Here is a 23,764-nt window from a genome sequence, read left to right on the forward strand (position 1 = left end):
CCCGATTTAGAGAGATCCGAAGTCTGCCTCGTTGTTCGAAATACACACCTCCAAAGTTTGCACCGAGATAAATTAACACCCCCCACATCGTCAAGATGACAGAAGGCAGGCAAATCATATAACTGACAATGGGGGTGGTATGTGGGTGTCACATTCAGGGGAATATGCACTGAAGAACTGTGGGTGGCAGTGGCATAATGCGCAGTATTGGTATTATTTCTTACCTTACGAGATACCACTAGGTGGCACATAGGGCAAAATCGCGGTGTCTGTGTGACATGTATCCCGTTCCTCGTCCATGCTGAAGATGCACACTTTACATTCTTTTTTTTTTTTTTTTTCAGGCAACGAAACGTGCCGCAGTGGAGGGCTCCGGGTTAATTTTGACCACCTGGGGATCTTTAACGCGAGCCGAAATCTCAAACACACAGGCGTTTTTGCTTTTCGCCTCCAACAGAAAAGCGGCTGCCGCGGCCGGGAATCAAACCCGCCACCTCGTGTTCAGCAGCACAACACCTTAGCAACTGTAGTGGGTCTTTACATTCTTTGGCTCAAACATACAAAAAAAAAAGAAATGAAAGGACCAAACAAACCAATGGCAGAAGCTTATTCCAGCTGTCATCCATGAAATGTCCACAGAAAGATACCAAGTCAATAACCCTCATTTTTCATGCAACCTTATTTGAGCCAAGCAACAAATGCGCCCACAATGGGTTGCGAAGGATGACACTTCGACACTTCAAAAAGGGCAATCCCCCACCCAGACATACCCCATCCCTGTACGCACCAACATGTTTATGACCGCCAGAAAAAGTATTCAAATCGTCTTTTTAGACGCTGATTCATCTGCTTAAAAAACTGTGACAAACAGCTCAAAGAGTGAAACGAAAAATGCACAAAGGGAATGGGTGAATGTCGACACTCAAATGCACCTAATGTAGATGCAGCAGAATTTTTTTTTTACTCCGTTAACGCCGCAGTGATAGCAACATCAATAACAAAAGGAACAAGCACGAAAATGAGCAAAACAGCGGATACCCCATGTCATAATCCACACATTGCGGGAGGAAATATAGTGCATAAAGAAAAGAATACCCTCCAATATCGACCACGGTTTTTTTCTAAAAGTGCGATAAACGCTTCCACAGGCCAAACCCACATCAGGTGAGGCTCGAGTGGCTAGTTATTCCAGCAGGAAGTTCATTTTTTTCAGTCTGGACCGCAGCGAAGTTAAGGCTTCAGACAACCGACTTTTGCCGAGCATGTTTTCTCCATCCCAAATGAAATGGCATCACTTAAAGGAGCCATGAAGAGAAAAGACGACTTTGTTTATATTGAAAGAACCAGGATTCAGTATCTCACTCAGCTCCATTACAGTCCCAAAAGATGTTTTTTAACGAAAAAAAAGCAAGAAGTACTTAAAAACTTTCAAATTTTGCGCCACAGTGACGTGTTATGAGCAAGAACGACGTCATACGGGCCAGCAATAAAACATAATTTTCAGTGCGTTAACTGCACGTTAGCATTCAAGCGATGCGGTGAAACGGAACTAGAGGCCCCATTACAGACGTCCAGTCATGTGTCGTCGCGACAGGTCAGTTAGGCGTCCTCCAATCGCACAAGGTTCCGTGATGTCATAGCGGAAATTGGCTAGGGGGTCGCAACTGCTTCACACGTTTTCTTTAATATCTCCGTTATTTGTTCGAAGATTGGGATGATATTGGTATCATTGTTATCGGGACTAAGCAGTCTTTCTAATAAACCCAACTTGTATTTTGTCTTCATGACTCCTTTAAAAAACCTCAACCCGAAATGGTTTTGCTTATAGCACCCCAGAACTTTTGAAATGGGAATTTTTAGATTTACAAGCCATATGTAGCCCGGAAAAAGGAATGCTGGCAACCGTGTCAGTGAGCCGTGCGGCAACACACTTTTAACTGCATGCGAGGTTATAAGAGGGATTTAAAAACTTGTCCCTGGCTAAAACAACAATAATGTGCAACCTTTTCTATCCCTTTTCGCGGTTTTCGAATTACACATTGAAAGCGACGGAGTTTGGACACGTACAGTAGTGTCACGTTCAGACAATACTTGGCGCAACGTTTCAGACTTCAGAAATTTTAGTGCAGAAATTAAATTCCTTACGGCTACCCCAGTATATAAAAAGCTGGCCTTTACATAAGCTAGATAACATGTACTCCCCAAAAATCAGTTGTCTGTCCCTTTAAGAGAAATTGGAAATTGCAACCAAAATTGCATTCCCAGATTTTTGCAGTTCCAGACTTCGGAACCGTAGAAAAAAATGTGCCAGCCGTTCGCGTTGAAGTGAAATTTGGTACACTGTAAAACAGATATTTTCTTTTTATTCGTGGGCCAGTGACACTCAACTTATGCATTCATTTAAGGAAATTATTTTTATTAAGAAGAGCAGCGCATGCTCGACTTCCAAATTGCTTAATTACTATCATGCTAAAAAAACAGCCAATCACGGCAGGGCTTCCGTGATTAGAAAGTACCTCTCCCGCTCTGGAATCGATGAAGAAATTAAAAATGGCCCTTAGGGCACTAACACGAGCATGTTTGTACATCCTTAACTCCTTGTAAGAGCCTCATAAAAAAAAAAAAAAAACAGAGCCTCATAGAAAAAAAAAACAGCTCAGAATTAATTTGGCAGCTAAACTGAGTTGGGCAATGAGAGTTAATGCAAGTGCATCAATCATTTCAGTTTTTTACTTCCTAGTGTAAGGGAACGGTATGAGAAGCAATGTTCAAGGACACTACTGTCCAAGGACACTACCATTTCTTAATGCGCAAGCGTTCTCTGGGGACCGCACAGAAACCTGTATGTTTGTAACACACAGCACGATGCACTCCATTTGCGGAATTTATTAATAGGATTTATGAGCTTTTGCTATAACAAGAGTTTCATGCAATAAAAGGCTTTTTACGAAATAAAAAAGCCCTAGGGCCCCCCAAGGCAAAGCTATGTACGTGGCAGCGCACCTGTTCACATGAGCATTTGGAACAAATGCTTACACACGCTCACAACTCCCACTTTGGAGCTTCTACCCCATTTTCCCCCCCTTTCTGCCCGTAGGTTTCTTTCTACTATCCTTATGGCAGCACGATTCTGCACCCATTCTTAAAAAGGCATTAATTTTTTTTTTTCTAGGCAGCACAGGCCCGATCATTTTTGGTGCTGTAAGGGCACACAGCTCCAAGAAAGAACAGTACCCAACCTAGCCTCGAGGCACTCGACCAAATCAAGGTATAGGCCGCACAACTGCCACGAAACACTCTTCCTGGTTTTGAGCTCCAAGCCCGAACACCTGTGTGCACGGAATGTAGAGAAAATGCTTAACAAACCTTGCCCCCAAGGCCGATCGTTCGCCCTACTTTATATAGCCTGTACCTGTCTCACCTGTCCTTTCAAAAACAATATGTACCCCTTATTTGTCATTTTTACTGCCCAGCCCTACTTTTTTTGTTTTGGCCATAGCAATTCTGTTCCCAGGGCAGCGCTGGATTGACCGTTTACTATTTAGAAACATTCTGGACTGGCAAACTAACATGACCCAGTACCAACCGTGCAAAGTTGCTACAGTTGACCCAATCACCTGGATCTTTGTACTTGTGGCTGCACCCAGCCGTAAAAAGAGCAAGTTTAAGGAGTGCAACTTAAACGAAATGCACTGCAGGTACCAATACGTTGGTTTAGCAAATGCAGTTTTCACCACGCCCTAATAGCACCTGTAAGGGTTATTCAAATCACCTACCTGACTAGTCAAAAGCAGTAAAATTCCCCCCGGTACAAACACAAAGGATAAGCCCACAGTGCAAGTCGAGGAAGAACAGCTACACAAAGAAAAGTCGCACACTGCACAAGAATGCACCGTGATGCACTATTGCCACACTTGATGGTGAATTTAAACCACATGCCACATTGGAGTTGCTTTAAAAGGATCATGCAGACAAAATACAAGTTTGTTTTATTCGAAAGATTTCGCGTTTCATGGTGCCCCCAGCGATTGTCCGGAAGCAAAGGACGCTTTATTCATTGAGAGATCAATAAATTTAAGTTAAAATTTTGATTCTCAAGCCAAATCGTGTGTTTTCATGATGTCTGCCATGTAGTCACAAGGGCAGGTATTCGAATGAACTTTCAGTGACTCATTAGGCTCTGCAGAGTTGCTTACCGTCACTCCTCCCAGATGGCACTACCGTACTCATCCAAGGACCGTTGTCCGCCGTTGCTTTGTCTCTGACAGTATTTGGTTTTGGCTTGTTTTTGCTCCAGTAGAAAGTAATCGTTTCGTGAAATATGGGGTATGATGCTTGACAAACAGGGCTGCGTAAGACAATGTCACTTACGCCAATCGGCCAGTGTCGTGTAAGACAACTCCAAAGCGGCGGACTGCGGTGCAGCTAGAACAAGCACAGTGCGCCCAGTACCAACAGCAGTGCGCATCAGTACTTCTATGCATACATGTATTTTCGCAACTTTCATTGTTTAACCCGCCGCGGTGGCTCAGTGGCTAAGGCGTTGCGCTGCTGAGCACAAGGTCGCGGGTTCGATTCCCGGCCGCGGCGGCCGCTTTTCTGATGGAGGCGAAAAGCAAAAACGCCCGTGTGTACGAGATTTCGGCGCACGATAAAGATCCCCAGGTGGTCAAAATTAATCCGGAGCCCTCCACTACGGCGCGCCTCATCGCCTGCGTTGCGTCGGCGCGTTAAACCCTACAATCAAATCAACTTTCATTGTTTAATGCACCAATCTTACTGCCGTAAAATGAATATGCATTACATTTAAGCACAAATAGCTCATTCGGCAAGCTTATAAGCCCTGCCTAATTTGCGTTTGCTTTTTCCGGCCTCAGCCAATCGCATAGCTGGGCATATGACATCATAGGTCCTGTGGCAGGAAATGGGCTAGTCGGTCGCACAGCCATTCCCTTTTTTCCCTCATTATATAGTTTATTTCAGCGACGTGTGCGTTAAAAGTGGTGTCAGTACGATTCTAACGAGGCAACCTTTCGAATGACCCAAACTTGTGTTTTGTCTGCATGGCCCCTTAAAGGCGCGACACGGGTACAACGTATTGACAGTGTGCGAAAAAAAAAAGAAGAAACAGGAAGGACACACAAGCAGGATGTGCGGAGCTCTGAACAACACCCGAACGGGGCCAATCGTAAAGCCTCACTGCAACAAGCAGCCTTCCTTTCGCGTACCTTGTTTTTGTTTTTTTTAAATCCTGCCTCAAGCAAGGAAGCCCCAAGCAAGAACTGCCCACAAGAGCAGCATAATTTCTTTTACATTTACGGAATATCCAGATAGCACCGGATTTCCTGTTATCCCGGGGACAGGATTCAGCCAGAAACGGAATTCCTGGCCGCCGGGGATTTCACCAGAAACAGAAAAGAGAGGCGTGCTGGTATAGGCTGCTCGAACCAGTCCTTTTTCAACAGCGCGTGCACTAAGAAAAATCAAATGGCATTGCAATGAAAGCAATGCAATATCGAAAAGGGGGAGAGTGAAGTTGAAAGCGCGACTACGAAAGATACAGCGATTCGAGCTCGGTCGCAAGCGTAGGAATCGGGGAGTTAGAGAATGCAATTTCGCGCGCAAGGGCACATCGTTTCGGGTGCTCTCGAATTCCCCCTAACGAATTTAAAATCCACACACACGCAGATGTTCTACAAAAGCGTGTCGGCGGCGACTTTGTGAGCGGAGTCGTCGCTTCGGTTGCAACATCGAACGTTCAACGAGCCCCTCCGGAATCACACCACCCCGACTACCAAAACAAAAAATTTGAAGCGACGACAAATGCGCGCTCCGAGCTCGTGCGGAACGCGCGATTTCGCGCGAACCAACCAACCAACCCATCGCAGCTGCCATGACCCAGACAACGAACACCGCTCCAACGAGTATGCAACGCGATTAAATGACCGGACAATAAAATAGCCCCGCAGCGCGGCCTCGTATCACGCCGCTCGAGCAAACGTGCTTCGGAAACGCGCCGGATCGTCTTAACCGGGCGCGTCCGGCGCAGTAAGGACAGAGGAAATGCCGAAGACGAGAAGATGCGATTTCAACGACTTCTTGGTCGGGCGCTATCCGGTGTTGGTTGCGGGCGGCGATCGAGACGTAGGCGACGTAACTCGAAGCTTCCGCCGCGGCGATTCCAACACGCTGCGCTCCTCGCGTCAGGAAGACGACGCTGTTGTTGCCCCGCACAACCCAGATCATTGTTTCGCTTTTTTGTTGTTTGTTCGCTGCTTCGCCAACCCAAGGCCCCCAGAGCGGAAGACGTGAAGGAAACAATACCTGCTCGTCATGCTGGGGGCTGATCGAAGCAAAGTGGTCAGAGGCAACGGGAATCCGGTCGAGGGTCCATCACCTCGGCATGATACCCCGGGCTGTCGCTACTGTAGCGACGGCATCCTAGAGCAAAACTGAGTCCCAGGGATACACTTTGCTGCGCGTTGAGTTGCAGACGGCTTCACGTGGAGCCAGCGGCGATCGGGGCGTTCTGGATGACCCGAGGCGTTAATGAAATCCCACGACCTCTTTGCGAGGGACGCACGGCCACTGTTTGTCAAAAGTTAGCACACCGACGCGATCGAAACAGCCCGAGAGGCACTCACGCTGTCACCACCTTCGTTTGCACGCACGTTCGGGTCTTGAACACTTGGCAACCGCGACGGCCCCAGGCCGGTCGCCCGGGGGTGGCGGAATTTAAACCGTACGGGTCGTTTTCTTCGATCGAAGAACGCGTGCCCGCCTCGTGCAAATGGAGTCGGCCCTGCTGTTGGCTCCGAGGGGTCCGCGTCGTCGAGGTTTGGCCGCTGTTTTCGGTGCGTTCGGGTCACGTCCGCGAACCCAAAATGGGCCTAACCGACGTCCCACTGCGCGTAGATGAGGTTTCCGGTGGGCAAACGCGACGAAATCTCATCAGTCTGGTAATTAATCGAGGCTGATGTGGAAATAGCCGATCTTATATTTATACTGAGAGCCATCTTGCTTCAAATGCCAAATATACCAGGATGGGGCGCTCCCATTGGTCCGTGCCGAGTGCAGCCTAGAAACCAGGAACCACCATGGCCATAGGCGGCGTATATGTCGGTGAGAAGCAGACGATTTTTGATGGCGGTAGTGAACCCTTTGAATCAAAGAAAAGTGAAAATGCCGGGAACAAGTTCTAAGCTTAAAACTGCAAACTCCAGGCTCAACCCATCCTGGAGCGCATTATTAGAGTTGTATATTTTGTATCTTGTCTTTTTCTTAATTTTTGAAATTATTTTTGTGAACTTGGAAAATAGGGTAACGTGTGCTTTTGTAACATCTGTCTATGACTTCAATACAAGCTGCAGCCGCAAAGGCGAACGGCGTGGTGTTTGTGTTTCTGCTGCGTGCTTCCACGGTTGCGTTGAAACCATGAAGAAAAAGCGGTCCAAACAGCCGCCCAAGAAAATACATTTAGTATTTGATGAAAGGGAGCGCCGGTGAGTATCCGTAAGAAACCGACCGAGTTGATCGTCAGGCTTCCAATGAGATTTGATGGCACGGCACGTGCATTGTACGCGTCAGTTGTGACAAGCATGTCCGATATCTCTTGTGTGTTTTGATGGCGCAAGAACGCATACGGCCTTTATACTAAATTAAACTTCCGTGCAGTGTAGATTGCGAGATACATTGCTGTGTCGTCTATATGTTTCGCCTAGGAACTGGTCGATCTTACGTGGCTTCGAATAGCCACAGCGCGTAGCGAAACGCATGGCAGTCCACTCTATGTTCATTGAGTGATTAAATTTCCCACAACCCAGCGAATATGATTTCGCTTTTAACTTTTGAACCATGCGTGCTCACATTCATCAAACTACATTGTTGCAGTCAAGCAGATTTATACGGCATAACTGCAGTTTACAGAACAGTTTCGACTACTGGAGGAAAAAAAAAAAAAAACCTGGTGTCGGACAGGATCACAAAAACTTCTGAGATACGCGAAAAAAAAAATGGAATCATGCTTTTGTGAGCACGAGACGCACCACAAATGGTCGACTCCCAGTTACTTCATAGAGCAGAGAAACCAACACAACCGTGATGTACGGGACGTGCTATCAAAAGACGGAATCGTACGGTGTCTTAGATTTGGCAGCAGTCGTAGAACTCATTCAAGCAGTGCAGTACTCAAATCCTCAATTTTTGATTACTTTTTTCTCTTCTATTTGCTAATAATGCGGAGTTCAGGGTAAGTTCATGGCTTTCCCTGCACTACCAAGGAAAGAGGTGCGGAACAACGCCTCCTAGTGAATTGGTTCAGAAAGTGCAGGCCAAATCGTAGAGACCTTTTATCTTCACCTTACACACATACTCAAAGCACCTTTTGTTTTGTATGCGAAGGGTTTAGCTGGTATCCACTCTTGAAGTGTGTTCCAGCTAGTGCAAGCTTTCGAAGTTTCTTCATGGAAAGCTTTAGTGAATATTGCCATTGAAGGCAAACTCAGATCCAACATATCGGGCCTGTGAGCTGCAGAGCAGTGGGAGGCCCAAGGTGGTTCGCACAAACCAGGCACAGAAATTGCATGGCTGTGACAATTGCAGTTTGGTTGAACAGCTACTGAATACACATTCTGTGCACTGTGCTACTACGTTCACTTACGTAGGAAGAGTCTGAGCCCTTCCATATCTCCAGTCCATTACAAAGGCTTTTTCAACTTATCTTTCAACGTGTTTCAACTTCGAACACTTTCAAAGTGTTCGACCACATCAAGGCAGTTGGCACTCACAAGGGTATCTATCATCTGTTCATCCATAGCTCTTGTGGCAAAGACGCTGTCTCATTGCGTTATTGATTTCATTCAAAAGCATCAACAGTCCTGCAACCTACTGCACAAATTGCTTTTCCAAGGTGGTCTTTTTTTTTTTTCTAAATTCGAAAGTTTGCCCGGCTACATAATAGATGTAGGCGCTTACAGAAACACGAACAAGTTAGTTTCGTGTATAAAGTTCAGGAGTGTTCGGTGACACGGTCCATGCACCCAGCGGTGCAGGTCAGGAGGGCGGCCAGGGTGGAGACTGGTTGCACGAAGGTCAAAATTCCACGAGTGTCAATATTTTTGGTGGTTCAAGAGACTTGGAAATAGTGGATCCTACCATTGTAGCAACGCAGGGAATAGTGGTGGCTCAGGAAGTTCCTTCTTTTCCTCTTTGCAGCGAGTTCCTGACTGGCTTCCAGAAGCGCAAGAAAGAACGGCAGAAGAAGGCACAGGAAGAGATCAAGCTGAAAGCCCAGGAGGAAAAGCGAAGACTTCGCGCTGAGGTACGTCGTTCTTGTTGGCCCACCTGTCACAAAACATTTGGGTTGGTTTGATAGGTCCAAGAAATTTTGGTTTTTTTGCTTGCGTTTTATTTGAGACAGTTTCTTTGCAAGTATCGTGTCGGAAAAAATGGATAAAGGCAAATGAATTCCTGAAAAGGCCATGCTACACAGTGCAACACAGTGGCAGTCTGTTACGCATCATAGTGAATCAAGCAGACGTAATTAGAAGATGATGAAAAGCTTTTAGACTCCAAAAGAATTTTTTTTTTTGCAAGCAGAAATTCGGTTTATGAAATAAGAACCATATGCAGACTGTCAATTTGTTCTTATTGTAATACAGAGAAAAATTGAGATTTTTTGGATAAAAAGAGACTTCGTACATCCTCAAGACAGTAAACATACCCTGTACTGTGAAGTGCTCCACTAGCACCCGCCGCGGTGGCTCAGTGGCTAAGGCGTTGCGGTGCTGAGCACGAGGTCGCGGGTTCGATTCCCGGCCGCGGCGGCCGCTTTTCTGATGGAGGCGAAAAGCGAAAACACTCTTGTGTACGAGATTTCGGCGCACGTCAAAGATCCCCAGGTGGTCAAAATTAATCCGAAGCTTTCCACTACGGCGCGCCTCATCGCCTGCGTTGCATGGGTGCGTTAAACCCCACAGTCAATCGAAGTTCTCCACTAGTGAATTATTTCTGATTAGACCTGTGCAGTATCGTTATTGGGATGATCATGAGATATGAATCAGTGTCCATTAATGATTGTGGTGGTTGTTGCAATGATTAGCATGTACCTTGAAATGCTGCGGTGTCAAATTTATTTCATTACCGTCATTAGCAAAAGAAGAATGGCAACATTTTTCACCACTTGACATATTTTCCTTCTGACAGAGGCAATTTTAAATTGTGGATGCTATGGAAGTGGTGTTAGACCTTAATAATATTGAGTTAGGTCAAATTATGGTGACGATGAAATTAAATTGCCCTGTAAAAACTGTTCTTAAAACATTTTGCCTTCAAATAATCTTTGACGGTTCGATTATTCTAAATTACCTCGCGGTAAAAATGTACATTTTGGACCTCTATCAAACTGAAAAAAAAGAAAAAAAAATTCTGCTGAGGTAATTGTTTGTAAATGTAAAAAGATTTTTGCTGAACTTGAAAAACATTCACTTTCAGGACACCTACACGCTATTATGAAGTGTGTGTGTGATCTTTTCTGTTGGTCATTTCCCTGTATGGGATCGAAAGGGATTTACTGGGCGAGCATCCACCAAGATATCCTCAGTTTAATGGCTAGGAGTGCTGCAATCAAAGCCTCTGGAACGATAATCTTCGATGGCCCAAATGCATTAACTGACACAGCTCTTCTATGCAGGCTGCTTTCCCGTTGAACTGATAGCGTAGCTGGTAGAGGTAGAGGTTTCGTGTGAGAACTGTGCACAGTTCTGGTAAGAGAGTTCCTTCCTTATTTTTGAAATGGGCTGCAAAGCATGAGGGGAAGGGCGGTAATGAAACCTCAAGATGCTTACCTATATTTGCATAAGCATTATTGTGTGTGTTTTGAGTTGTGGGGTAAGTTTTACAGGACTGTTTTCATTGGAAACTTCTCTTTTATTTATTTTTTTTTTTTTTGTCATGCCTACCTTGTGCGACGTATGTTTGTGGTGGCAGAGTGCTGATCTGCTGCCCCAAAATCTGCATTTCAGAAGCGGGAGATCTTGCAGCGCCTTCTCGGAGACCAGCCAGTGGCAGGTGAGCACTCTCCACCATTTGGTTGGTGGCTCAGCAGAGCACAAATGTGGATGGTGCATGCTGAATTGAGAGGGCTGTACCTTGCAGTAATCATTAAGCACCTCTTTGCCAAATTTGCTTCTCTGAACTACTATTCGCACTTTCCAGCGACTATAGGTGGCGCGACGGGGCACCCAAAATGGAGGACAGGACGATGATCTGGACGTCGCGTTAGCGGGCGCGTCTGGAGGAAAAAGCCGATCCGGGCCCATTAGTGTCTCTTCAGACCATCTTTTCCCTTGACCGTGAGACACGAAACTGCTTTGTCGAAGGCGATGCAGTTTATAACTCCAGTCACACAGTGTTTTGCGGCATCAGGGAGGCAACCGATGACATGCTGAGCATCGATGGATTGTGCCTGCAACCGAATGGCGTCACCAGCCAACCGCACTGCGTGAACGTTTGTTTGAACTAAAGGTTCGGTAAAGGATGCTACACTTCCATCCATGCTCGTAAAATTGTTCAAGCACACTCTGCGAATATTTATTAGGCGCCAAGCAAAGGCGCAACCGAGCACAACGTTTTGTTATTGCCACCTGCGCAATTGTGTCGGGTTAAGTACGCATAATCCGAGTAAAGTATAATTTTGTGGGCTGTTTTTACAAGGAAAGATCCAACGGCATTTATGCAGGTTACAGGTATAATACCGAAACTAAATATCAAACGCTAACGCCTCTACGGCAGGGCCTGTTACATCAGCCGTGATGTGCTTTCAGCGCGCTGTCGGAAACGACGATGTCGCAGTAACAAATTTGTTTATTTATAACAAATACCTACATCGCCCATTCCTGTGGGGGGTTTAAGATTGTTGTTGTTGTTGAAAACATTTATTAAGAAAACAGGGGAGGGGAGTTGGGTTAAAAAGTGGAGCGCTGGGTGGCCATCCTATTCCGGTTTGAGAAATAAAAAAAAACAGCAAGTTCAAAACAGTAATCACACATGCTAAAAAGAGAACGAAGCAAAAACAACCCAACAAAGTACAAAATGCAACTGGAATGCAGCATTTTTGGTTCTTGGTTTTACTTTCTTCTCGTGCGTGCGCATATAGAATGTTATGTGGCGGCACGGCGCCTTTCTTCAACCGCGGTTTCAGTAGCTGCAGACCATCTATTAATAAACGACACACTCAACCTGCACAAAAAACACACCATCAATAACTAGAGAGCGAACTAAACTTACTGATATAGCTCCCGAAGAAATCTGCTTTCGTGAAGTGACTACTGCAAACCCCATTGTGTTGCTGACACATTTTCCAATGCGGAGCATAGTTATCCAAACCTTTCGGGCTTTTTATCTCTAGGAAAGGTATGAAAGCTGGCTTTTCCCGGCAACTGAGCGATTTCTATACTGCGGTACTCAAAACATTCGACTGCTTTTTGGTTTTGCGTTCTCAATCCCCACGTTTCTGGACGCTCCGGCTGCCTTCGCCCGGGACGCCGATCATCTACAAACAGCTTCGGAAAAAAGGCGCGCGGCGGCGCCACCGTTGCTGGAAAGTGCGAATACACGTCGCATTTGGTTCTTTTGGTTCTTACCGTATACCTCTTCCACCCTGCTCTCTTGCGTGTTGTGTCAACTCTTGGTCAGGCAAGCTTGCTTGAGTTGAACAAGTGGGCAGTGTTTGGTTGGTTTTCTGTGCATGATTCATTGGAGAATGTGTTCAGCTAAAACCATTGGCTTGAGGAATTCAGTTCGCACAACACTTGGCGGATGTCCTGGCGATTTTGCGTGCTCCCCAAGAGCTCTACAGGAATGAACGATACTGTTAGAATCAGGGACTTGGGGGGGTGGGGTGACGAGAAATGTTAAATTGTGATAACGAGTGTTAGTTTCTCATCTTCTAGAGAGAATCAGGCGCTGGTGCTAAGAAAAGAAGCCTGCCAGAGACCCATGCTTAGGAATGAGCAAAAGGAGTGTGCGAATATTTGCAACTTTTGAATATCAAAGTGAATAATGCAATATTGAATTTGGCTTTGAATCATTTAGGGCTATTCAAAAATTTCAAGTCAGTTCTCTATGTATTTTGAAGTTGGAAAACATGCAGCAGCACACTCCACTGGCTGCAAGTAGTGGGCTTTCCCACACTACTCCAATGATACACGGCTTAAAGGAGCCATGAAAAGAAAATACAACTTCATTTAATTTGAAAGAACTAGGATTCAGTATCTCACTCAGCTCCATTACAGCCACAAAAGGTGTTTTTTTAACGAAAAAAAAGCAAGAAGTATTTAAAAACCTTCAAATTTAGCGCCACAGTGACGTGTTATGAGCAAGAATGACGTCATACGGGCCAACAATAAAACATAATTTTCAGTGCGTTAACTCATAGTTTTCAATGCGTTAACTGCACGTTAGCATTCAAGTGATGCGGTCAAATGGAACTAGGGGCCCCATTACAGACGTCCAGTCATGTGACGTCATAGAAAAGTTGCGGGAAATTGGCTAGGGGGTCGCAACTGCTCACGACACGTTTTCTTTCATATCTCCGTTATTTGTGTGAAGATTGCGATGATATTGGTATCATTGTTATCGGGACTCAGCAGTCTTTCTAATAAACCCAACTTGTATTTTGTCTTTTGTCTTCGTGGCTCCTTTCATGGCAAAAGGAAGGGTGCTGCTTTTGGACAGGGCCTCTTATCTCCTTGGCAACAAGCCAACCCCACCCTGGGGCTTCTCTTCTTGAACCCTGATAATGTGGTATTCCTCGAGCTGGCCCAGTCAACAGATAGAAAGCCCAGCCTTGTATTGTCATAGCCAGAAGCCCTCCGCTTTTCTTATCAAATGATGCGCAAATTGATATTTTTTGTAGCGGTGTAATGTTCCTCTTTTTCGTTTCTATACGGGACATAAGAAAAGTAATGAATTTCTATAGCTTCGAGCTCCATGACACCGAGTTGAAACCTTCTTGACACGCAGGCAGTGGTTGATACTCAGGCCTTGCGAAGCTGGTTTGCTGTGCACATTTGTCATCAGTCATTTGCGTTTTTTATCATACTTGCGCTGATTTTGGACCCAACTCTATTGTACGTTTTCAGACATGCACAGTGCAGGTGCATCTTGAAAGCGAAATTCATGAGTTGTAAGTACTGGGAAAGGGAGCCAAGAGCAAGTGCCAAGTGGGGGATGATGCAAATCTTGAAGGCATGCAGGCGAGAATTTAGGAATCAGGCTAATTTTTCGTGCCTTGTGTTGCACCATAAGCTGATCTCTCTTTTCTTCTTTTTTTTTTTTTTTAGCTGACATGAAGGTTTATGTTCCTACCTTTACTGCCTTTTACCTTTCTTGAAATATTTACACTAATACACTGAAGCACTTGTGGTTCAAGTCGCCACGAGAAAGCTGCCCCTATGTGAAACCTAATATCAGCAAAGCCAACAGTAGCAGGATAGCTTCTTTGTGCTTCTTATGCGCAACATAAAAAGTTTGCAAAACCGTTTTAACGGGCCTTTTGTTTTTGTTGAGGCCAGTTACTGTACCATGCTTCAGAAATTGTAACTTTCAGTCTTCTTATTGGGAGCTGCTCATTATTCGCTTCGATTTGAAAATTCTCTTTGATTCACAACTATATGTATTTGAACAAAATCAGCGCAAAAATCACTATTTACACACCCGCACTTGAAACATTTGCGAACAGTAGATAGGGCCTGTGCAGAAAAAAAAAAACAGCCCACACTCTCATGCCACTCGTTAGGCACATATTGGCACAGGGGACGTATCATTGGCAAAGAAATGCTGCACCCACTCTGCTAGGCATGCCAGCTTGCTTCATTGTATGCAGACTTGCTCAGCCTGAAGCACGGTGTAAGATATACTTTTAGGTGTGGACACAGCAGCCCAAAAATCTGTCAAATAGAGTTGGTGGCGCCTTGGCGCCGCGCGTGGACCTTTGATCGAAAGGACATCTGGTGGCAGAACTCTTAACTAAGCTTCGAAGCAACCGAGGCTTCAAGTGACTTGAACAACGACTGTCCGAAGCCAGGTGGTTCGCAGGCACCAGCGGCATGCGTGCCTGCTCACCGTGTGAGCTCACACAACGTGATCTTAACGCGTAATTTATTGCATTGTTTAAACAGCTGCGAGATTTCGGGCGTCGTAAGTTCATTAAGACGCGCGCGCAGCTCCTCAGAACATTGGACACCGGCAGTGAGTTTGACAACATCGATTCGTCGCCGCTGCTTCGTGCATGGACTTACCCCAGTTGTGCAACGTCATTTACGACGAAGAAATATCAGCGTACTCGCGGCCAGTTTAATCCATTTCACAAAGTGCCTACTTTCCTTGTATGTCGGGGCGTTGTTCCGGCAGCGGACGCTTTCTTTTGCCGCCGCTTGTACGAAGTAGCTTGGGGTGCTGTAGCCAACCGTAAAGTCGACGGCACTGCATCGTTTGCGAGTGCGCACCTCTTCGACTTTCAGTAGTACATCCCCTCAAAGCACCAAAAAGAACCCTTTCGCGCAACCGCACTCTCAGAAAAATGCTGACCGCAAGAAGCATCATTTTCTGCTGGGGATGGCTGCAGAGCACGCATTCATTCGTTTAGGATCGCAGGTAACGTTAATAACGTTTTCTTGCCATCCGTTGCAGTTCGTACTCAATAAAACATTTGCACCCCATTTTTTCTTTGCGCAAGCATAAAAAGCGCAGCATAAAATCTCATTTGTGTGAGCGATCAACGAGTACCGCGGCGCACATTCCCTTCGGTTTAGTGTTTTATACCTTCTTTTGATTTTTACTGACTCAAAACACATGCTTAGAACACGTTGAAACACCGGGCCGAGTGCAAAGGCTTTCGCACGGCTTTCTTCAAGTTATCGTCTGCACCCCCGGCCGGCGGAACCAGCCAAGCTGCGGCGAGCAGAAATCGAGCAGACGACCGGTTACGGAAGCTGCCGAGAAGATCCGACAAGGAGCCGAAGGGATCCGAACACCTCCGAGTGGGTGGCGCTCGGGCAGCTTCTTTTCTTTGCCGCTGGAGGGCGCTGCAATCAACGGTCTCAGCGGCGCCAGCTTGGCGACTTTATCAAAACGAAGAGCACACGTTCGTTTTGTAAGCTGTGTCCTCACCTAATAATATATCTTACACCGTGGCCTGAAGGGTCATTGTCATGCTTCATGCACTCTGTGACTCTGCCAGCGATAAGTCAATTGCCACTTTTGTTTTAACTGCAAAAGCAATATTGGCCTCGTACAGTGAGATTCCCCATGTGCCAGAATTAGAATTTGACCTTGAAGTGATACTACGACTCGCGGCAGCCGCTGTGTGGGCGAGTACTGGCTCCTGTCAGCAAGCTGGAGAAGTAGAAGGAGCGACTGGCTTGTGAGGCGGAAAGAGACACGTCATGTGACAGCGAATGTTTGAGTTGTGAAGATGCGCTCGCCGTGGGCTGATCACGCAATCTGCCGCCATCACCAATTAATCCAGTTGCCCGCCTCTGCTTCGACAGCTGCCTGATGTGTCGGACCATGCTGTAAACATCGCTCGGAAATTGCTAACGAGTTAAAGCGGAGATGCGAGTTGGAGCGTGCAAAGAGTCAGGCTGAAACTAGTGAAGAACGGGAACTTTGGTGAGCTGAGCATCGGGAGAGGGATGCAAAAAAACGACAGTGGCAAACTTTAGAACTGCCATTGGACACCTTGCCTTCAACTTTGACTTCGGAAACTGACGAAACGACGGTAGTGAGCGTTCGCAGTGCAGAATGTCATTTGGCTAGCCATATCATTCAATTGGCAAACTGCCCTTCAGCTACTTTCGCTTGTGTAATCGGACCAGGCCAAACTAATCTCCAGTTCTCTTTTTTTTTTTTCCCCTCAAATGTCTCGGGAAATTTTTGCCGCAAGCATTGTTTTATGACCTTTCACTTTCCAAGCGTACACAAGGGGATCTAGGTATTCGAGAATTTACGTGTTGCGCTGAGATTAATCGAGAATCCATACACTGGTTGACATTTGGTAGCAGCCTTTCTGATGGGTCGCACGTGTTCACACACACCTTGCAGGCAGTGCAGCAGCCGATGTGCAGGCAGAGGAGCCCGTGACGTACGACATGCCAGAGCACACGGTGACGGTGACCAACCTGGAGAGCACCGACCTGTACGGGGACGTGCGCATCGGCAACAACCAGGCGGCCGAGGAGGACGATGACGAGGACGACATTGACGACGAGATTGCAGAGGGCCGCACCAAGGACAGCGACAAGCGGAGGTAAGGCGGGTGCAGATTCGGGGAGCAAGACGGCTTGAGTGCATCATTGATGATTGCTTAGTGATAACACTTACAAGGTAATGCTAGGCATAAAAAGACAAACATTCTAGTTAAGATTAAGCAAAAGACATGAGGGGTAGGGCTGGGTGTGTGATGTGAATGTCCGTTTAACGGAATGTTTGCCAAGGAATGGTAAATGAAGTAGGGGCACACCAAGGACTCGATTTTGCATACGTGCATTAGGGTTTTATCCTAGCGAACCAACGTGGGGCTGTCTGTTTCCCTTCCGTAGAAGCTCATGTATTGGTGGCAGGTGGGAATTCTAAAACGTTTGCAATGTCACTGTGGATTACCTAATAATGAAAAGTAGGTGTACTTCGGCATAGTGACAGAGTTGTACCAGCAGACAATTGTCGTATAATTGATTTTTGGATATTTTCGATTAAACAAGAGTTACAGCTGTTTTCTGTAGCCATACTCACTCTTTAGATGGCTGTTTACTGACAGCCAGCAGCAGTTTCCTAACATTTGCAAAGTCCCTAAAAAATAACTAATTATGACGAGCAAATGAAACTCGGTGTAATGATCGAGTCATCCTAGCTGCCAATTTCAGCATGTTTCTCTTTTTTTTTTCTTTCTATTTTGAAGATGCCTACATTATATTGGGAGCTACAGAGCATTCACCAGAAAGTTGGCTCAAGATTTTAAATGCGTTGTCGGCACAACTGTGGACGGAAAAATTTTAAGAAACCAGCCATATACATCTTCACTGTAAAAAAAACAAACTCGTACACATAATTTACCATTATGAGGAGCAATGATGACAGATAAATAGACAGATAAGTAGCTAAATGTGGCAGACTTATCTCAAGAAAGCGACTGTGTGTCAAGATTGGGGAGGAGCATCTGAGCATGTTTGATGGTCCGTGTATTTTTTTCCATTTCAATTACAATCAAAAGATGTTCAATTGAGGCAGCATGAAAGGAGTGCTAACACCAAAACTGGGTTTCTGAACGTTTATATGGTTCGCTTCACGGGGATGCGAAGATGCATTGCTGCAAGCACAAGTGTCAAACATTACTGGGAGCCCATTTTGAGCCTATATTGCGGTTCTGGTTTCAAAAGGCCGCGAAACAAGGCTCAGTAACCATGGGAAGTCAGATAATTCAATTTCCACGTAGATGGAGGTGCATGGCATAGAAGCTTTTAGTTGGTCAAGCCGGAAATTGTCTGCCCCTTTCCTCTTGGCAGCATGCTTCTGAATCGGAAAGAAAAACTCACAGTCGTTATCATTGTCATTGGTGTGTGGAAAAAATAACAGGGCGAAATTGATGCACAGCAACAATAATAACGAAAAAGAAAATTTTGTGCGGGCATTTGGTTTGTCTTCTTTTGCACCTTACCTCAACCAGATCCTACCTCCATGCAGTTTCAGACCTGTTGCAGCGGGGCTTGTCTTTTGATTGAGCTTGAGGATGCGGGCTGTAGGTGGTCGTGAAAGTGGCCTCTGGGTTCTTTCAGAGCCTTGTGTCGAGTGTGTGGGTGACGAGTCAAGACACTGTTAGTTCAAGACAGCACTATGAAGATCACCAGCCAGAGCAGGCTTTTGCATAGGCTATCAGGCTTACCCGCAGGTGGTCAAAATTAATCCGGAGCCCTCCACTACGGCGCGCCTCATCGCCTGCGTTGCGTCGGCGCGTTAAACCCTACAATCAATCAATCAATCAGGCTTACCCGCCCACTGATGCTGTAATCGGCCAGCCTCTCCTGCTGTGATGCTAGTGTAGGGTTGGGAATGGGGCTGAGGTAGGGCTTGCGTAAACAATCCCAGGGCATACGGTGCACATTCAATATGCACCATTGTATGCATAGGTTTGGCCTGTGTCGGCCTGAACTTGGGGGCCTGTGTCGGCTTGAACTTGACAAAGCAATATGGGTTGTTGTCTGAAGACAGTTTGCTGCAGGCGCATTGCGAGTCACTCACTACGATGGCTGATGTTGGTACGCTTACAGGATTGGAAGATGACATCTGGGGCATTGCGTGGCTGGCGTCTAGAAACTTCCGATGGAACGGGCATCATTTTCCAGCGTAGGACTGTTTGTTGGCAACAGGTGCCGTGATTCTGCCAGCATTGGTAACATTGTTGTCTTGGGTGGCATTTTGCTTTGAACTAAAAAAAAAAGTGATGTACAATTGGGTGTAAATCGCCCCCCGCACTTGTTTCGAGGCTTTCAGCAGCTGCAACCGAAACGGGTGACAATAGTGGTGCTTCAAGAAAAACTCACCTGATCACATTCCTATGGAACTTGTGACGTTGTGATCCGTGGGTTTAAAAAGCATCGTGTACCAGTCCGAAAAGGTTTGCCAACAAATAGACACGTTCCTAATGGCCTAGTTTGCGCCTTTCAGAAATACCTCTCTTCGTTATTGAAATAAAAAATAAACAAGAGACACATTTTGGTTTATCTAGTTTTCACTAGGTGGCGCTAGGTGTTTAGCAAGTGACAGTTTTAGTTCTTTATTTCAGTACAGAAGTGACATGTTCCAAAAATATACAAGCTAGACATGTTCCAAAAATATACAAGCTAGGCCGTTATGAACATTCATATGTATTTTTAAAGCTTTTCGTATGAGTACACGATGGTTTTTAAGCGTGTGAGCCGTGAAGTAGAAGGCCCGTAGAAATGTGATAAGGTGAATCCTCCTTAATTTACCATCAGCTGCATGTTGGCGAGTCTTAATTTGTCCATTGTAGTTTATGGGATAGCGGAGACTCAGAGCGGCTAAAAAGAACCCAAAGAGGTACATTTGGTGCCAGCATTTCTTCATTAGCTTCGCTCTGAGATAAAAAAAAGGAGTTGCTACACTGTGGTGTTCTCCCTCTTTCACATCCTTTCTTCACTCTAATAACCCTCCAAAATGATCCCCACACTGCACACGAAAGAAGTCATGGTGAGTAGCAGCAGAGCGTAAGGAATGTCCCTCCACAGTTTCTCCTACCCTCCTTGCGCAGGCTGAAGGCCCTGGACCGGCAGATGGGCGACTGCAGCGCCAACCTGCGTGCCTCCCTGCACAAGGACAAGAAGGTGCGGGGGAAGTTGCGCCGCATCAAGCTGCGCACCACCAAGAAGGCCAAGCTGGCACGCACCCACCGCCGATGATCATTGACGCTGTGACTGCTGTGACCACTGCACATAGCCCTCTACTCCACAGCTGTCCCAGTGTAATATATACTTCCATGGCTACACACACACTTACTCTCTGCTGACACATCAAAATAAACAGTTTCTTTGTGGTGCTTTTGAATGTGGCAGCTCTGTAGGTGGCGGCTCTGAAAGACCGTGAAAGCAGTTTCACTGTGATCCAAAAGGCTCTTTTCTTGCATCATCTCGATTGTAGTGCTACATTGTGAAAATGCAGAAAAACATGTTGAAGGGCTTGTTGGTTATTGTCACTTCAAGAAAAACAGTGCAGACGACGGGACTAAGCAAGAAAATGCAGGCATAAAAACACAGGCACTGTCGTTGTGTTGCAAGAGCAGCGTTTGTGTTGTGTATTCTCTTGCTTAGTCCCGTCGTCTGCGCTGTTTTTCGTGAACCTGCATTGTTAAATTGTGAGGTGCTCATACAATTCTTTTTCCAGGAAGGGGGGGGGGACTGAATACGTAGCACATCGGTGCAAGAAATGTTAAGAATAGCAAAAGACGAACACTGCTAAGAGGCGCTACTGGCAGCATTGTTTTCTGTAATTCTATGCGCAATTTTTCAAAGTTACACACTTTGGAAGAACGGTTAGTCTTCAAAGAAATGAATGTCGTTCATTTGGTATTCATGTTTCAGTCTTTCCAGGCACTGAAAATTTCACTATCAAGTGACATGTTGTGAAGTGGCACTGCAGCTGCGCTGATATTTAATAATATGACAAAATGTTCTTTCGTAAGAGAGCATACTCCCAACTTACAGCCCCATAACATCTCAATTATTGTATGGTGTGCCAGAAAAGGGCACCTGCAAATTGCTGAAGTGACCAACAGGTGGTATTTCCAGAAGTTCTCTCTCACAGCACAATTCTCTTAACAAGGTCTTGTCCAACTTATTGTTGGTAACCAGCGAGATTACAAAGTTTGGAACAACACTGATTTGAAAGGAACACAACAGGAGGTTGTCAGCACTCTAACATGCTTCAAGATGTTGCGTGCCTCATTTTGAGTAAGGTTGGCCGACTGAAAGGTAAAACTTTAAAGGACCAGCTAAATTTTAGTGAAGCCTGTGGCACTTGCACTGGCACAAAAGAGCAACTGTTCTTGATTCGTTTACACGCACAAGCCATGCAAGTTTTTGTGGCAGGCTTTTCTGTGCAACAGCGGCGTCCAGCGAAGAAGCCAAATTACAGATCCCCGTGTGATTAAAAAATAAGGTCGCGCATGCCTTGTGGCAAATCCAGCTTTTACTTGTATTTTTTTTTGTTGTTGTATAAGTTAGATATTTTGAACTGCAAACTTAAGCAGCTAATTTAATGGCAAATGCTAAGAAACAAATGAACTAGATCGCTTATGCCCGTCTGGAAGTTCTCAACTGCTAGCCATCCTTCAGTGTGTACACACACGCACACAAACAAAAGTACTCTTGGTCCAAATTTGGTGTCCTACAGCCCGACCTCCTAAATGTTATTTGCCTTGTAGGTATGTCTGCAGCATAGAGTTTCTTACAATATGTATGAAACTCTATGGTCTGCAGTACTGGCAACATCAAGGTGCAAGGGAGTTTTTGCTGAGCTTTGCCATTTTCCCACTCCCCTACCCAACAAAAGCATCCTTCATGACACTTGGGAAAGATGAATCCCTTCACGCAGCCTTTACCGAACGTCTTGATTCCATTCCTAGTTTTTGTGGCCTAGAAATAGGAGAGAGGTGTAGCCAGAGGGAACTCCCTCACTTGGAAATGTGCTGGTGTTGATACTGTGGCATGCACATATGAGCATACACTGCAATTCTGCTGAAAGAAAAAAAAACGATGCCCATGTCGGCACTTGTGTAGCAGCCAAAAATAAATGTGTGTTTGACGCATCACATCAAAGCTTGGCTATGAATCTCCCAATATGTAGTAGGGGGTTGCAGAATAATTTTCTGACCACTTGGAGATCTCTTAGAGGCCATGAAGACAAAATACAGCGTTGTCCAGTTTGAACGATAAACCAGCCCTTGGTGACTCGCTAAACTCCATTCCACTGAGGAAAGAAGTTCACTCAACCAACAAAATGTAAAAATTTTTGGAAAACTTTCAAATTTTAGCTACGGTGATGTAATACAGGCAAGTACTATGAACAGTCACAGTTAACAGCACGTTAGCATTAAAGCAAAATTATCAAATGGAATGCCCCATTAAATTGCACGGTCATGTTTCTTTGTTGTAGCTTTTGTCGGTCGTCACCAGTTGTACAAATAAGATCCTGTTACATTATAAAGACTTGGCAGGAAAGTGGCTGGGAGTTTGCAATAAATATTTTAACATTGCTATCAAGACAATGCATGTCTTTCTAATGAACCAGGCTAGTACTTTGTCTTCACAGCCTGTTTAACATGTGCCAATATATAATAGAAGTGTGAATTTCCGTTTCTCTCGCTTGAGAGAAACGGCAGTCCGTGGCTTGAGATTCAAGCCATGACTTTCCACTCTAGTGCAACCTTATCCACTGAGCTCGTGCAGCGGGTGAGGAGCAGTGTGTCACACAGCAACAGACCGACTACCACACGTTCTGAAGCTAGTGCACAGATCTGCTTCACGTCTTACTGCTTCACTTGCCATCGTGCCACTTCTAATCTCTCCCTTGCCAGGCTCACACAGTCAAGAGAGTTCCTGCAATCGTGAACTACCTAACCAGCCATGGAGTCATCTATGTTATGCCCACTGGAACAGACGTAAATCTTGCTAGCCAACAAGTATCACTAAGGAGCAACTACAGTGCACTGTGTAGACTTCTAATACCTAACTGTAAAAACATGCACAAACAACACGGCCCCAAAATGTGTGAAAAACATGCGCACCCCTTCACAACAACTACGAAAAGTTGCATAAAAGAAGGAGGCGATATCCGCACTGGGCTGCAACAGCCAACAATCTGAGGTAAAAAGCCATCTGTTTGCTTGAAAGACTCCACAGCTTTCCTGCGTGCTGTCTCCTCCAGTTTGTTTTACGTGCTACCGAAAAACTGCCCACTGCATTGCTCTGTGTCCGGATTTGTGGGTGGTCGGGTTTTGGCCTTTGAACATCATCCAGCAGAAGGTCAAACAGGAATGGAACGGATGTGAGCAAAAGTGCAGAGCGTTTTGCAAAAGATGAAGCATGCACAGGAGTAGAATGTGCAGTACTAAGTGGGCAGGGCATGTAACGCGAAGGCAAGATAAACCGTTGGTCATTAAGGGTAACCGAGCAGATCCCTAGAGAAGGCAAGCGCG

The 23,764-nt window shown here is 45.7% G+C and overlaps 2 protein-coding genes across 3 annotated transcripts in view; one reads left to right on the plus strand and one right to left on the minus strand.

Moving 5' to 3' along the window:
* The window catches only part of LOC144166799 (TATA-binding protein-associated factor 172-like), an 89,934-nt gene extending 82,905 nt beyond the window's left edge, over nucleotides 1–7,029 (minus strand). For both annotated transcript variants that reach the window (XM_077696291.1, XM_077696290.1), the window contains exon 1: nucleotides 6,325–7,029. In XM_077696291.1, the coding sequence (XP_077552417.1) occupies nucleotides 6,325–6,335 (11 nt within the window). In that variant the 5' untranslated portion in view covers nucleotides 6,336–7,029. The remainder of the gene's footprint in view (nucleotides 1–6,324) is intronic.
* Nucleotides 7,030–7,345: 316 nt separating this feature from the next.
* On the plus strand, nucleotides 7,346–20,581 carry LOC144166800 (nucleolar protein 12-like). Its single transcript, XM_077696292.1, has 5 exons — nucleotides 7,346–7,502; nucleotides 9,214–9,319; nucleotides 11,022–11,067; nucleotides 17,104–17,308; nucleotides 20,324–20,581. The coding sequence occupies exons 1-5, from the start codon at nucleotides 7,435–7,437 to the stop codon at nucleotides 20,469–20,471; spliced, it is 573 nt and encodes a 190-aa protein (XP_077552418.1). The 5' UTR covers nucleotides 7,346–7,434; the 3' UTR covers nucleotides 20,472–20,581.
* The last annotated feature ends 3,183 nt before the right edge of the window (nucleotides 20,582–23,764 follow it).

This window comes from Haemaphysalis longicornis, unplaced genomic scaffold, assembly GCF_048455015.1.
Source record: "Haemaphysalis longicornis isolate Haplotype H1 unplaced genomic scaffold, Haemaphysalis longicornis Haplotype H1 scaffold_19, whole genome shotgun sequence".
NCBI classification, from domain to species: Eukaryota; Metazoa; Arthropoda; class Arachnida; order Ixodida; family Ixodidae; genus Haemaphysalis; species Haemaphysalis longicornis.